This window comes from Talpa europaea (genome assembly GCF_964194135.1).
Source record: "Talpa europaea genome assembly, chromosome: 2".
Classification (NCBI taxonomy): domain Eukaryota; kingdom Metazoa; phylum Chordata; class Mammalia; order Eulipotyphla; family Talpidae; genus Talpa; species Talpa europaea.
The window spans coordinates 151,853,338-151,866,129 of NC_140068.1; the positions used below are offsets into that span (position 1 = coordinate 151,853,338).

At 52.4% G+C, this 12,792-nt stretch overlaps 1 protein-coding gene across 3 annotated transcripts in view; it reads left to right on the top strand.

The window, feature by feature from the left end:
- Positions 1-5,967: 5,967 nt before the first annotated feature.
- DTNBP1 (dystrobrevin binding protein 1) overlaps positions 5,968-12,792 on the top strand; it is a gene marked incomplete at its 5' end in the record, with an annotated part of 108,793 nt that continues 101,968 nt past the window's right edge. For all 3 annotated transcript variants that reach the window (XM_084229125.1, XM_084229126.1, XM_084229127.1), the window contains one exon: positions 5,968-6,023. In XM_084229125.1, the coding sequence (XP_084085251.1) occupies positions 5,968-6,023 (56 nt within the window). The remainder of the gene's footprint in view (positions 6,024-12,792) is intronic.

Consider the following 12,792-nt stretch of genomic DNA (forward strand, 5'->3'; position numbering starts at 1 on the left):
ATTCTTGGCTGTGTTCCATTTGGCCGGTAGAGCCAGCTCCCAGATCTGATTTGATTTCGGGCTGTAATCGTGAAAATGCAATAAGGCATTACAAACATTTAGTGGCAATGTTCCGTATTAAAAGATGAAGACAGGATGGTTTATGGTTCCCTAAGTCAAGACAGGGCACTTTATTTTTTTATTTTTTTAAAGATTTATTTATTTATGCATACAAGAACTGGGGTACAGGCCCGAGGTGCAGGGGGTGAGAGCATTCACCAGAGACAGAGTGGGGAACAGAACAGGCAGATGGACAGAAATACACTGCTGAGGGGAGCAGCGGGTGAGACAGGAGAGGTCTGCTGTGCCATGTGGGTAGCTCCCTGGCCGGGGCTCGAACTCGTGCTGCAGTGGCTGCAGACAGCCTCATAGGTTGCATCTCAACCCCTTGCGCCACCAGGGAGGCCCGAGACAGGGCACTTTAAAAAGAGAAAATAGAGTGGCCCATGTCACCGCACAGGGCAGGCTGTACCCAGTAGGAGGACAAAAAAAGGGTGGGGAGGGAAACAGTGACACTCCAGACTTGTGACTCCCTCAAGGCTCAACTCCAAGATGACATGATATCCTGCTTCACCAGTTTGGGGTATCCAAGTTCCCTTGGGACCCCTCTAGTCTGAAGTCCTTCTGTCACCAGCCTCTGTGAGAGCACTTGACATGTCTGAGATGTTTAATAATGTTGGATGACTTTGGGGCCTCCCTGGTGGCACAAGGGGTTGGGTAAATGAATTGATCAGGCTTTTTGTGCCACTAGCTTCTGTGGCTATCACCTGTGGCCTGCATCGTGTTAATGCAGAAGGCACTTTGGGAGTGTGGTGTGGGGCGCACATGCCTGTCCTTGGACACCTGGAGCATGGGTGTGCATGCATGTGTAAGTGCACACCTAAGCCTGGAGGCTAGGCTCAAAAAACAGAGAAGAGGGTCTCCCTGGTGGCGCAGCGGTTGAGCGCTGGGTTGCGAAGCTGCCCACAGCCTCTGCAGCGCGGGTTCAATCCCCGGCTGCTCCCCGGCCACCGGAGGAGGGTCCCACATGGCGCGCAGACCTCTCCTGCCGCCCGCTGCTCCCCTCAGCAGTGTACTTCAGTCCTTCTGCCTGCTCTGCTCCCCGCTCTGGCTCTGGTGAATTCTCTCACCCTCCCGTGCTTCTGACTGTACCCAGTGCTTGTATAAATAAATAAAGTAAATAAATAAATCTTAAAAAAAAAAAAACAGAGAAGAGCAGCGTGACTACAGAAGAGGCGAGACCATGAGATGAAGAAAGAGAGAGAGAGAGAGAGAGAGAGAATGCCCGAGACAGCTCAGAGAAAGAGAAAGAGCATAAAGATTAGCCAGGGTCTAGAAGGTTCCCGGGCCCCCAGCCCACCCTGTGCCTGGTTGCTACATTATATAGGCTTATTTCCCCCTGGTATAGGTCTAAGATACAGCCCCTCACTTTCTTTTGGGGTGAAAAAAAGGCACAAAGCAAGTTATGTCCACGTTTTGTATCATTTGACCCTACAACCTGATCAAAACAGACTGGTTTGAGATTGGTAGTTGGCCTCCAGGCAGACATTGCATGAAGTGGCCTGGGATAGATCTTTCTTATTGGAGTCATTCTCTGTTGAAAGAAGGACGGTGTTGTGTCCTCTCTCTGTCTACTTCAAATCCTGATTTATGCCAGATTTATGCCATTTGTCATGCCACCATCCCTGGCCTGACAGAGTCTCTGTTGATTTGGGCAAAGAGAAAAGGAATCTTAGAGCCTAGGTGTATGGGACATGCCTTCAATGCTGAAGCAGGGAACTGGATACACAGGCAAACCAGCAGGCAGGGAGGCAGACAGGCAGCAACCAGGCCTGCTAGTCCCCGAGCTCCCTAGTGATCACTTGCTTCTTGGTCCGGGTGTCCATATTTTTAGGTGCACGGCCCTGTGCTCACACTCCTAAGCACTTTCTTACTATTACATAGTATCACGTGTGGGTAATGAGACCTGGGAAGAAAACAAAGTCCAGCTGGTGGCCGCAGAGGCTGGTGGAAGGAAGTGAAAAAGACCCTGAGTTACTCCTTGTCCCTTACAGATGGACAAAAGCATTTAGGGTCTTCTGGTCACCCAGGGAAGGGCAGAGTTGGTAGCAATGGCAGAAACCAAGAGATATGGAGACCGAAGGCATTCAGGTGGCAGAAACTTCAAGGTGGCAGCAGTTCAGGGGTGGCAGATATCATGGCAGAGCATAGAAAGTAAAAGTGGAAGCGGAGGGAGGCAGACACACATGAACAGGACTGACAGAGTCACCGAGACAGAGAAAGAGGAAGGACAGAATTTGACAGGAAGTTACTAGAGCTGATTAGGACTCCAGCGTGTTTCCTGTTCCTGAATGGCAGGAAGAATCATCCAGTCCTAGGTCTGGTTGAATCTCAAGATGAAGCATATACAGAGGTTTTCTCCCTTTGCTGTGTAGGTATCTGTAGGGTAAGGTAAAAGATATCAGGCTTTTCTGCCCTCCCGCCATCAGGATAGATGAGGGAACCCTGTGATCCTGAATGCGTGCCTGATGGCGGGCACCTGGAGTGGGGACACCTGGGCTGAGAGACTGGACTTTTAAGGGTGGCGTCACGGGGACGCCAGCAGCAGCAGCAGTAGTGATCGACAGGGCTGGGGGGCAGTTGTAGCAGGAACAACCCCATATGTCATGTGCAAAGTTCCAGCTCTCCAGGCCAGAAACGCCCAGCCACACAGTCCCCCCTACCTGGCTGGCAACTGCAGGGGGTACGTGTACTCGGCACAGGGACGAGGCTAGGCCCAGAGGCAGGTGACGCGGCCACCCAGCCCGCCAGGCCACCCCATCACCCAGTGGCAGCAGAAGCTGAAAGAGAAGCCGAGAGAGAAGCAAGAGAAGCAAAAGTCGAGAGAAGGCCGGAGAGCCCAGATAGTGAGGATTTGCTGTGGGTTGGGAGGCCTGCCAGCCTCCTGGCCCCCCAGCACCCCTGCCTGCCATATGCCTGGTGAACTCCAATAAAAGACCTGCAAAAAACCACTGAGGACTCTGACTCCTCCTTTACCCGGTCTGCATGGGATCAGAAAACCTGCACTGTGTCCATTCCTGGCCCTTTACAGTATCCTTTCAAAAAGACTGCAAGTCCTGGGGTAGCCTGAGCACACCTTTACTCCTGCAGAGCCTGAGAGTGCCCTGTGCCCCAGTTTGCTCTCTCTTTTGTCTCCCCTTACACTTTTGCCTTCAGGGTCAGCCAGCACAATGTCCCGGACAGAGGAAGGCTGAAGGGATCGTGCACCAAAGGTTGAAAACCATGTGATAGGGCTGGTCCCGCTCTGAAAGTGCTGAAAAAGGAGGTGACAAACTACAGCCTGGAATCCTGAATTCAGGGAGAGGTTCGATGGATTCTGAAGTCATAGTGTTGTACTAGTAAGAGATTCTGCAGCCTTTCCTGGCAGGCAGGGGTAATTGCTTAGCTCATAGATCATTAATCAAGATATTATCTTGAAGTATTTTAAAAAGTGGAATTAGTGACATGCAAGAAGCTGAGAACCAGGGTGTGTAAGGAAGTCATTGGGTGGATAATTGGCATGATCAGAGAACATTTATCTAATGGGACAATATTTAAGCTAAGTACTAATTACCATGAAGGAGCTAGCTAAGGAACAGTCTGGAGAAAAGCTGTGAAGAAACCTCAAGGTGAAAATCTCAAGACACACACATATACCTTGTACTGGAAACAGCCAGTAGGGCAGAGCGGGCTGAGGAGAGTCCTGGAGCACTCACTGGCTTTTTCAGGCTTTTAATGACCTTTCCACACCATTTATAGTGAAGTAACCAGATGCAGGCAGGTAGGCGGACTGAAGGCCCAGGAGGCTGGCAGGCTCCCTAGCCCAGGGAAAATCTTTATTTATGGGCTCTCCTTGGCACCACTGCTGACACAGCCCTTAAATGCTGTCTCTCGGCTCAGGTGTGGCTACTCACGCATGCCCACACCATACTCCGGTGTCTACCACCAGGCATATGTACCCCGAGCCCATGCTCCCAAGTCAATGGAGCAAAAGCCGGAGCATCATTTACCCTACAGCACACCAGGCACACACATATGGTTAATACGGCTTAAATGTTAAGGATATGATGGGTGACTGGTATTTGCTTGGCATAGATAGTCAGTCAGGTTCAGATTTAAGGACTTTGTAATCCAAGTAAGAAGGTTGGATTTTAAGTGCACAGGAAGCAACTGGAGGACTTTTAGCAGGAGAGTGACATGATCTGATTGCTCCTGGAAATAATTCAGTTTGATTGCTGTGTCAAGGCTGCAATACAAGAATGTTGATGGTAAAAGAGTGGAATCAGGAGCCCCATCAGTGTTCCTAGTGAAAGATAATGTTGCCCTGGACTGGGAGGATTATAGTGAAGCTGGAGAGGGGTGCAGGTTGCAGCAATTCCTTAGAAATCAAATTGATTAAATTGAATTACTACAGAGAAATAAGGAAAAGGGGAAGTGGGGTGCTTTCAGTTTTAATTTGAGCCACTTGGTGGGTGGTGGTGTCATTCACTGACATGGAAAAAGCCTGGGGATGGGGTTAGATGTTAGCACCTGAGTCTGCACTCAAATTTTCAACTTTGGGTATGATGGGTTTGAGGTGCCTGATGGATGCATGTTGAGTAAGCACTTGGCATGAACTGAAGGAGCAACAGGAGCATGGTGCTTAAGATTCGAGGTCATCAGTGTCTTGGTAGAATGCACGGCACAGTAATGGATAAAATAACTTGGAGAGAGCAGGGATGCAGAAGAACAGAAATGCAGCAGCTCTGGGAGAGGCTGGTGAAACAGGAGGAGTAAGGATGGAGCGAAAAGAAGAATTGAAGGACGCTGTCCTTGAAGGCAGGAGAAGAACGTGTCTTAAGCACAGGATAAGGACCTGCCCTGAGAGTCACTGGGAGGTCAAGAGAAAAATCAGGAGCGAGAAGGAGCCAGGAGATCCCTGCAACCTTGGTGAGGGGCACAAAAGCCTGATGGGGTGGGTTGGAGACAGAGCAGAGAGACTCTCCAAACAGCCGGTTATAATGACCGTTTTAGGAGAACGCATAGAGACTGCAGAAGGCTCACTGTCCCCATCAAGGGCGAAGCCAGTGGGGTCCTGCTGGACCCAGGGTCCAAAACACAATGTGCCGCTTGGAGCAGGAGCCGCATCTGTCGGCAACAGCTGCAACTCTTCCAACCCGTCAAAACCAACGCTGCGTTCTAAGGAGCCCTGGATTCCAACCCCCTTTCGCGGTTATCTCCCTTGCATGTCAAAGGGGAGTCCCACGGGGCCCCCCCCCCGGGGCCAGCACAGCGGCCCCGGCCTCCGGCTCCCCCCGCAGCAAACGAGGCCCCGCCTCTTCTCCGCAGCCCATCCTGGCGCGCTACTGCGGCTGCGCGGGCCGGGCGCGGCGGGGGCGGGGGCGGGCGGGAGCGCGCGTGTGAGGGGCGGGCACGCGGAAGCGGCTGCGGCGCTGCGGGAGGCGAGGGCGGCCGGGGGCGGGGCCGGCGGGAGCGCGCGTGTGAGGGGCGGGAACGCGGAAGCGGCTGCGGCGCGGAGCGGGGCGAGAGCGGCCGGGGGCGGGGCCGGAGGGAGCGCGCGTGTGAGGGGCGGGAACGCGGAAGCGGCTGCGGCGCGGAGCGAGGCGAGGGCGGCGTGGGCGGGGCCGGCGGGGGCGCGCGTGTGAGGGGCGGGAACGCGGAAGCGGCTGCGGCGCGGGGCGACGGCGGCCGGGGGCGGGGCCGGCGGGAGCGCGCGTGGGGGGCGGGCACGCGGAAGCGGCTGCGGCTGCGGCGCGGGCGGCGGGGGCGGGGCCGGCGCGGGCGCGCGGGTGACAGGTGCGGGCCGGGCCGGGCCGGGCCGGGCCGGGGCCGTGCGGGGCGGGGGCGGGGGCGGCGGTCGCGGCCCGAGCGGGGCCGGCGGCGGCGGCGATGCTGGAGACCCTGCGCGAGCGGCTGCTGAGCGTGCAGCAGGATTTCGCCTCCGGGTGGGTACGCGGCGCGCGCGGAAGGGTCCGGGCGCCGGGCCGGGGCGCGGGGGGCCCGGGGGGGCCGGGGGGGCGCCGGGGCCGCCGCCGCGCTCCCCTCGCCCCGGGGCCGGCCCGCGCGCCCCCCCCGCCGAGCAAAGTCACGAACTTTCCAGAGGCCGCCGGGCGGCGCGAAGTAACTTCGGTCCCGCCGGGCTGGCTCCGCCGGCGTCCCGGGGGCGGGGGGCGGCCGGGGAGGCGGGGACCCCTCCTGGCGGCGCCCCCCGGGGAGCAGGGGCGCGGGGGGGCGGGGACCCCTCCTGGCGGCGCCCCCCGGGGGAGCAGGGGCGCGGGGGGCCGGGGACCCCTCCTGGCGGCGCCCCCCGGGGAGCAGGGGTGCGGGGGGGCGGGGACCCCTCCTGGCGGCGCCCCCCGGGGGAGCAGGGGCGCGGGGGGGCGGGGACTCCTCCTGGCGGCGGACCCCCGGGAAGCAGGGGCGCGGGGGGCCGGGGACCCCTCCTGGCGGCGGACCCCCGGGGGAGCAGGGGCGCGGGGGGGCCGGGGACCCCTCCTGGCGGCGCCCCCCGGGGAGCAGGGGCGCGGGGGGCCGGGGACCCCTCCTGGCGGCGCCCCCGGGGAGCAGGGGCGCGGGGGGCCGGGGACCCCTCCTGGCGGCGCCCCCGGGGAGCAGGGGCGCGGGGGGCCGGGGACCCCTCCTGGCGGCGCCCCCCGGGGAGCAGGGGCGCGGGGGGGCGGGGACCCTTCCTGGCGGCGCCCCCCGGGGGAGCAGGGGTGCGGGGGGCCGGGGACCCCTCCTGGCGGCGGCCCCCCGGGAAGCAGGGGCGCGGGGAGGCGGGGACCCCTCCTGGAGGCGGCCCCCGGGGGAGCAGGGGCGCGGGGAGGCGGGGACCCCTCCTGGCGGCGCCCCCCGGGGAGCAGGGGCGCGGGGGGGGGGCGGGGACCCCTCCTGGCGGCACCCCCCGGGGAGCTGGGGCGCGGGGGGGGGGCGGGGACCCCTCCTGGCGGCGCCCCCCGGGGAGCAGGGGCGGGCGCATCTTCCTGCCACCCCCGCGGGACTGAGGCCCTGCGCCCCGCGGCCCGCCCGGGAGAGACCCCAGCGGCCGGGGCGCTGCCCCCTGCCCCGCGCACCCCTCCCTGCACCCCGTACCTGAGCCCCCCGGCAGCCCTGGCCGAAGTTCGCGGCCCGGGTCCTCTGGGCGCTGGGCGGGCTGGTGACCCGAGGCGCCCCTCCTTCACCCAGTGAACGCCTGGGGGGGCGGGGGGCGGGGGTCGGGGGGCCGTCTTGGGTCAGAGCAAAGACTCGGTAGCCCAGATGCGGTGGGTTCTCGGTGGTTGAGAGCTCGAGGCAGCCTTGCCGAACTTTGCTTAGAACCAGCTGCCTGGGCACCTTGAACCACCTTCTTCAGTTCTTTTTTTAAAGATTGATTTATTTTTGCATACAAGAGCTGGGGTGCAGGCCAGAGGTGTGGGGGTGAGAAGATTCATCAGAGTGGGGAACAGGACAGGCAGATTGACCAAAGTACACTGCTGAGGGGAGCAGCGGGGAGACAGGAGAGGTCTGCCGCGCCATGTGGGTAGCTCCCTGGCCGGGTACCGAACTCGCGCTGCAGTGGCTGCAGACAGCTTCATGGGTTGCGTCTTAACCCCTTGTGCCACCAGGGAGGCCCCACCTTGAACCTTCTTGATGCCCGCGTGGCACCCCTCAGCTGTGCTTGGCCTGGGGCTGGGGTCTTGAAGATCTCCAAGGGGAGTCCAATGTGCCTCAGACTGGAAACCAGACTCTAGCGTCAGGGCGGCCAACATATTCCTGCAAGTTAGTCTCATTCTCTTGCCTCAGTTTTCACGACTGTGCAGGGGCGGCAAAGATGGTACTTACAGGGTTTACTGTGAAAGATGGGCCGCACAGTGAGCACGATGCCATCGCTGTTACTTAGAGCTTAATTCATTTATATTTTTCCATTACTCTAGAAAAGATTTGTCACCATTAGCATCAGATATCCTTTGGCAAATGTTCTCTGCGGGCACTTCGAAGTCATGTGGTTTTCAATTTCTAGCGAGGACGCTGGTAGCTAGAATTTTAGGAGACAAAAACGTTTGTATTGTTTCCTTTTGGGTTGTGAGTACTAAGTGGCAAATCCATTTAGCACTCAGCATATATCAGGCATTTTTGATATTTGGCTTGGTGTTCTTAGGAATATTCTGGTTGTGCTAGGAGTCATTCATCGATGGTGTATTTACATGCTTGACCTTTTTTCTCCTTTGAGTTTAAAAAGCAGCTTCAGAGTGTAAATTCCTGTGTTGAAAGATTTATCGCCCTGGAATGGTTCACTGGTAGCATGAGAATGGTAATAGGTGAACCCAATGAATTTTAACCTTTCTTTCAAACTTAGAAAACGTACAACTTAAGATCAGGTAAGGGCAAGTTCTGCACCTCCCTCTTCCCTTCTCAGTGAGTCCTAACTTTATTTAACTCACTTAGAACTCTTGGAGCTTTTTGGAGGGTTCAGGTTCACACAGAACATACGCTCCTTAGGGTTTGGCCTGACCTCTGACTAAAACTTGGAAACTCTGGACTTTGGCTTCTGCCTTTTTGTGCTGTTATAATGGACGGCCTCAGGATGGAAGTATTTGGTTTGCAAAACCCTCTTGGAAGTGCAGGTGGGATTTACCGAAGGCTTACAGCTGCCAGTCCCCAGCTGGTGTTTCCTATTAGCTAGACTCTGGGATCTTGCAGATAGGAATGGAAAACTTATTACTGCTTGCAGGCAACGCAATGGGTGGTTCCTCCTCAAAGCCTCCTCTGCACCTGACCTCCACCCTGTGCAGTGTGCTGGTCCTCTCCTGTCCTGTAAAGACTTGCTTAAAGAAAAGAATCTAATAATAACGTAATTTACGTGTGGCAAAACAGTGATTTTTCCCTGAACTGTTGACTTCCAGGATTACCCCGCTTTTGCGTAAACAGAAAAAAGAATTGCAATATCAACTTGATTTAGTAAGTATTTATTGAGTTCCTGCTAAGTGCCACACTGTGGGCTGGGTACTCCCAGTATCCTTTGTCATAGAAGCTTTTTTCATTTTATTGAAATGATTTTAGAGGCAACATGCTCAATTTTGCCTAGTTTTTACCAGCAATGTCTGTATATTGGGCTAGATCCTGGGACTACAAAGTTGGCTAAAATGAGTTCTGCTCCTTTGGATGCTCTTCACTGGTGATAATGTAAAAGCAAAGCAGAAGAAACTGCATATTAAAGGCACAGTGGTATGGCATGTGAGCCCAGAGGGAGGATCATTCAGCTGCACCTGTAGGCCTCCAGGAAGTGACTTCTAAACTGGGCCTTGAATGAGACTAGGTTGTAAGGAGATTAGTAAGAGCATTTCAGCAGGAAGCAGTTGTGGGAGATGGAGCGGGAAAGGAACTTTAGTGGCTGATAGTAGAAGATTGCTAAATTCATTTGTTATGTATTTATTGAGCACTTACTCTGTGACAGGCACTATTCTAGGAGCCAGGGATATAGCAGAGACCACACAAGACAGCAAATAATGTCCCTGTGCTTTTTGTAGCATAATATCTTGGTAAAAAAATGGTGGCTAAAAGTAAAGCAGGTTCACTGGGATTGGGATGAGCTAATCGCTGTTTCACATCAGGTGGTCCTGGCTTGTTTTTAGGTTGACTGAATTCTTTGAAGGTTTTTGTTGAGAAGATTCTGGAAGAATTATTTGAGAGGCAGAGATGGGGAACAGGGAAGATTATTTAGGAGGCTGTAATCAGCAGAGAGATAAGGCAGTGCTGGTAGAGCCACAGGGGGAAAGCTCTTATTGACCTTTCCACAATTTCATTTTCAACTCTCTGTAACATTCCTTTTTTTTTTTTTTTCTTTTTAATTCCTAACTAATTTTTAAGGAGGGACTGGATGGACCAGTGCTGGTCAAATTTGTAAACAGTGAGATGTAGGAAGTGAAAAAGTTAGAGAAGTTGAGGGTGTTAATTTTGGAGTATCGATCTTAGATAAATGATGTCATTTACTAATATAAAAGAATTTAAGAATAGTTTCAATAGAGAAGGAGCTGTTGACCATGAATTTTTTTTAAAAATTTATTTATGCATACCAGAACTGGGGTACAGGCCAGAGGTGTGGGGGATGAGAGGATTCACCAGAGACAGAGTGTGGCACAAACAGGCATAATGACTGAAATACACTGCTGAGGGGAGTAGCAGGTGTGTCAGGAGAAGTCTGCTGCGCCATGTGGGTAGCTCCCTGGCCGGGGATCGAACTTGTGCTGCAGTGGCTGTGGATAGCTACATAGGTTGCGTTTTTAACCCCTTGCGTCACCAGGGAGGCCCGACCATGAATTTGTTGTGAGCTTGACATCCACGAAGCAGTTGGAAATTTAAGAAACACTCAGGAGAGCTGTCAGAGGGAAATAGTGTGTTTAGGGTTAATTAGTCTCTCTTTCCTGTGTCTGTGAAGCTTTTTTTGTGAATTGCTCAGTTTTCAAAATTTAAAAGTCTTATGGGTTTCTAAGTGTGATTAACAATTGTAGTTAAAAGAATTGATCCTTGGGCCTCCCTGGTGGCGTAAGGGGTTAAGATGCAGCACTATGAAGCTATCTGCAGCCACTGGCAGTGCAGGTTTGATCCCTGGCCAGACCAGGGAGGTGACCCACATGGTGCAGCAGACCTCTCCTATTTCGCCCGCTGCGCCCCTCAGCAGTGTATTTCAGTTGATCTGCCTGTTCTGCTCCCCACTCTGACTCTGGTGAGTCCCCTCAACCCTCTGCGTCTCTGGCCTGCACCCAGCTCTTGTATACATAAATGAATAAATCTTTTTAAAAAAAGATCCTTAATGACAAAATATGCTAATTAATATATTTTGTGGTATTTTAAAGAAAGCCACTCTCACCTTTCATAATAGATAAGTCTGGATGAATAGAAAATTGAGGTACAAATAAATAGAAGCCATCAAGGTCACCCCATGATGTCGAATCTGCTAGAGAAAGCACTGTTTTGTTCATTCTTTGTAATGCCCCATCCATTATTTTATTTACTTCTTTTTAAACTTTTGTATAAGTAGTTTTGCTGGTCATCTTTATCTTCGTAAGATCCTGCCATTTTAGTATTTTTCTACAAAGCTTGAAGAAACAAAGATCCTATTATAAAGTCTTAGGAGCAATCTGAAAATAAATTATTAAAGCGTCATGATGAATTTGAGGTTTAGTGCTTTGAACTCAAAAGCACACGTAGTTGTGTTTAGTAGGAAATAATTGTCCGGTGGCTCACTTAAGTCTATTGATAAATGGCAGCACTTACGTCTTCCTGGGGGTCTGTGGTATTTTAGAAGTTATGGGCAAACCTTGTATAGGACCTGCTGCATCGGGGAGCCTCTATTTCACTTTAGCCCAATAATGTACTGAATTTAGTTTTTCACCCTTCTTGATGGGGACAGTTTTTATACCTTTCATTTGAACTAGCTTTGCAGTTAACAGTGCTGCCAAAGTCACAGTGGAATTTCATTTAATTATTGTGGCAGGTCATGGCCGAGTGTCAAACTACTGGTGTATGTCTGAGGAAAGCAGGTGTGACACTACACAGTATTTCCTTCTCAGTGTGCCATGCACTGTGGGGCACTAAGTGGACTTTAGTTGGTTATTTTCAGCACAGGATCAAAGTAAAAGTGGAGAGCTACTTTCAGCTGAATTTTGGTTTTTGAGAATTTATTTCAGGAAGGACCTTTCTGGGCCTTTTTGTTACTTTTTAAACATATCTGACCTTTTATTTTTTCAATTGTAAGAATAATTGTCATTGTAACCTATTGCTACTTACTGTTTTTTGACTGTTTCCTCTTAGCTACTTTGTTTCCTTCTACAATTTAATTTCTGTTCTGAAGTTTGGCACATTGATACTTTTCATGAGAAGTTATAAGAAAAATGAAAGGCTTTTTGCTAAAATATTTTTACCAAGTTTCAAACATACACAGAAATAAAATAATACAGTATACCCCACATATCCATTACTTAGATTCAGGAATTGCCAACTATTGCCACATTTGTTGTGTGTCTCCTTTTGTCAGGGGATTTGTACTCTCAGACCTGCCCATTATCACCAGTCTGCATCTTCTAAAGCACAGAGACAGTCCATAAACGCGGTGCCAGTGCCCCACCTAACAAAATCGACACTCATTCTTTGATCTCTGCAGTTACCCAGTCCATAACCATTTCCTGATTTTTAGAAATGTCTTTTTACAGTTCATTTGTTTAAATCCAGATAAAATAAGTTCCACGTATTACATTTGATCAAAGACCAATATTTAAAGCAGATGGTTAAGGAGGTTAAGGAGCCACATAGGGGAAGATCTTTTTGACCCTTCTCTTAATGTTTTGTATTTTCTCTTTTATTCCTAACTAATCTTTTCTTATTGGGGGGAAGGGGACATTGGAATTGTCCCAAATCACCAAAAATAATACTAAAATCATGTTGATAGTAATGCACTGCTGTGTATGACTATCCTGGAATAATTCTACCTGAGTTGTCATAACCAAATGCCTTTCTTAAATTTGGGAGTGTGAATGGTTGAGCCTAACTATTATAATACTATGTACTATCTATTCCTTTTAATTTCTTTTTTTTTTTTTTGTGGGACCCTCCCCAGTGGCCGGGGAACAAACCTGTGCTGCAGAGGCTGCGGGCAGCCTCGCAGCCCAGCGCTCAACCGCTACGCCACCAGGGGAGGCCCTATTATCTATTGCTTAATCTTAGTTTAAACCTGATTTA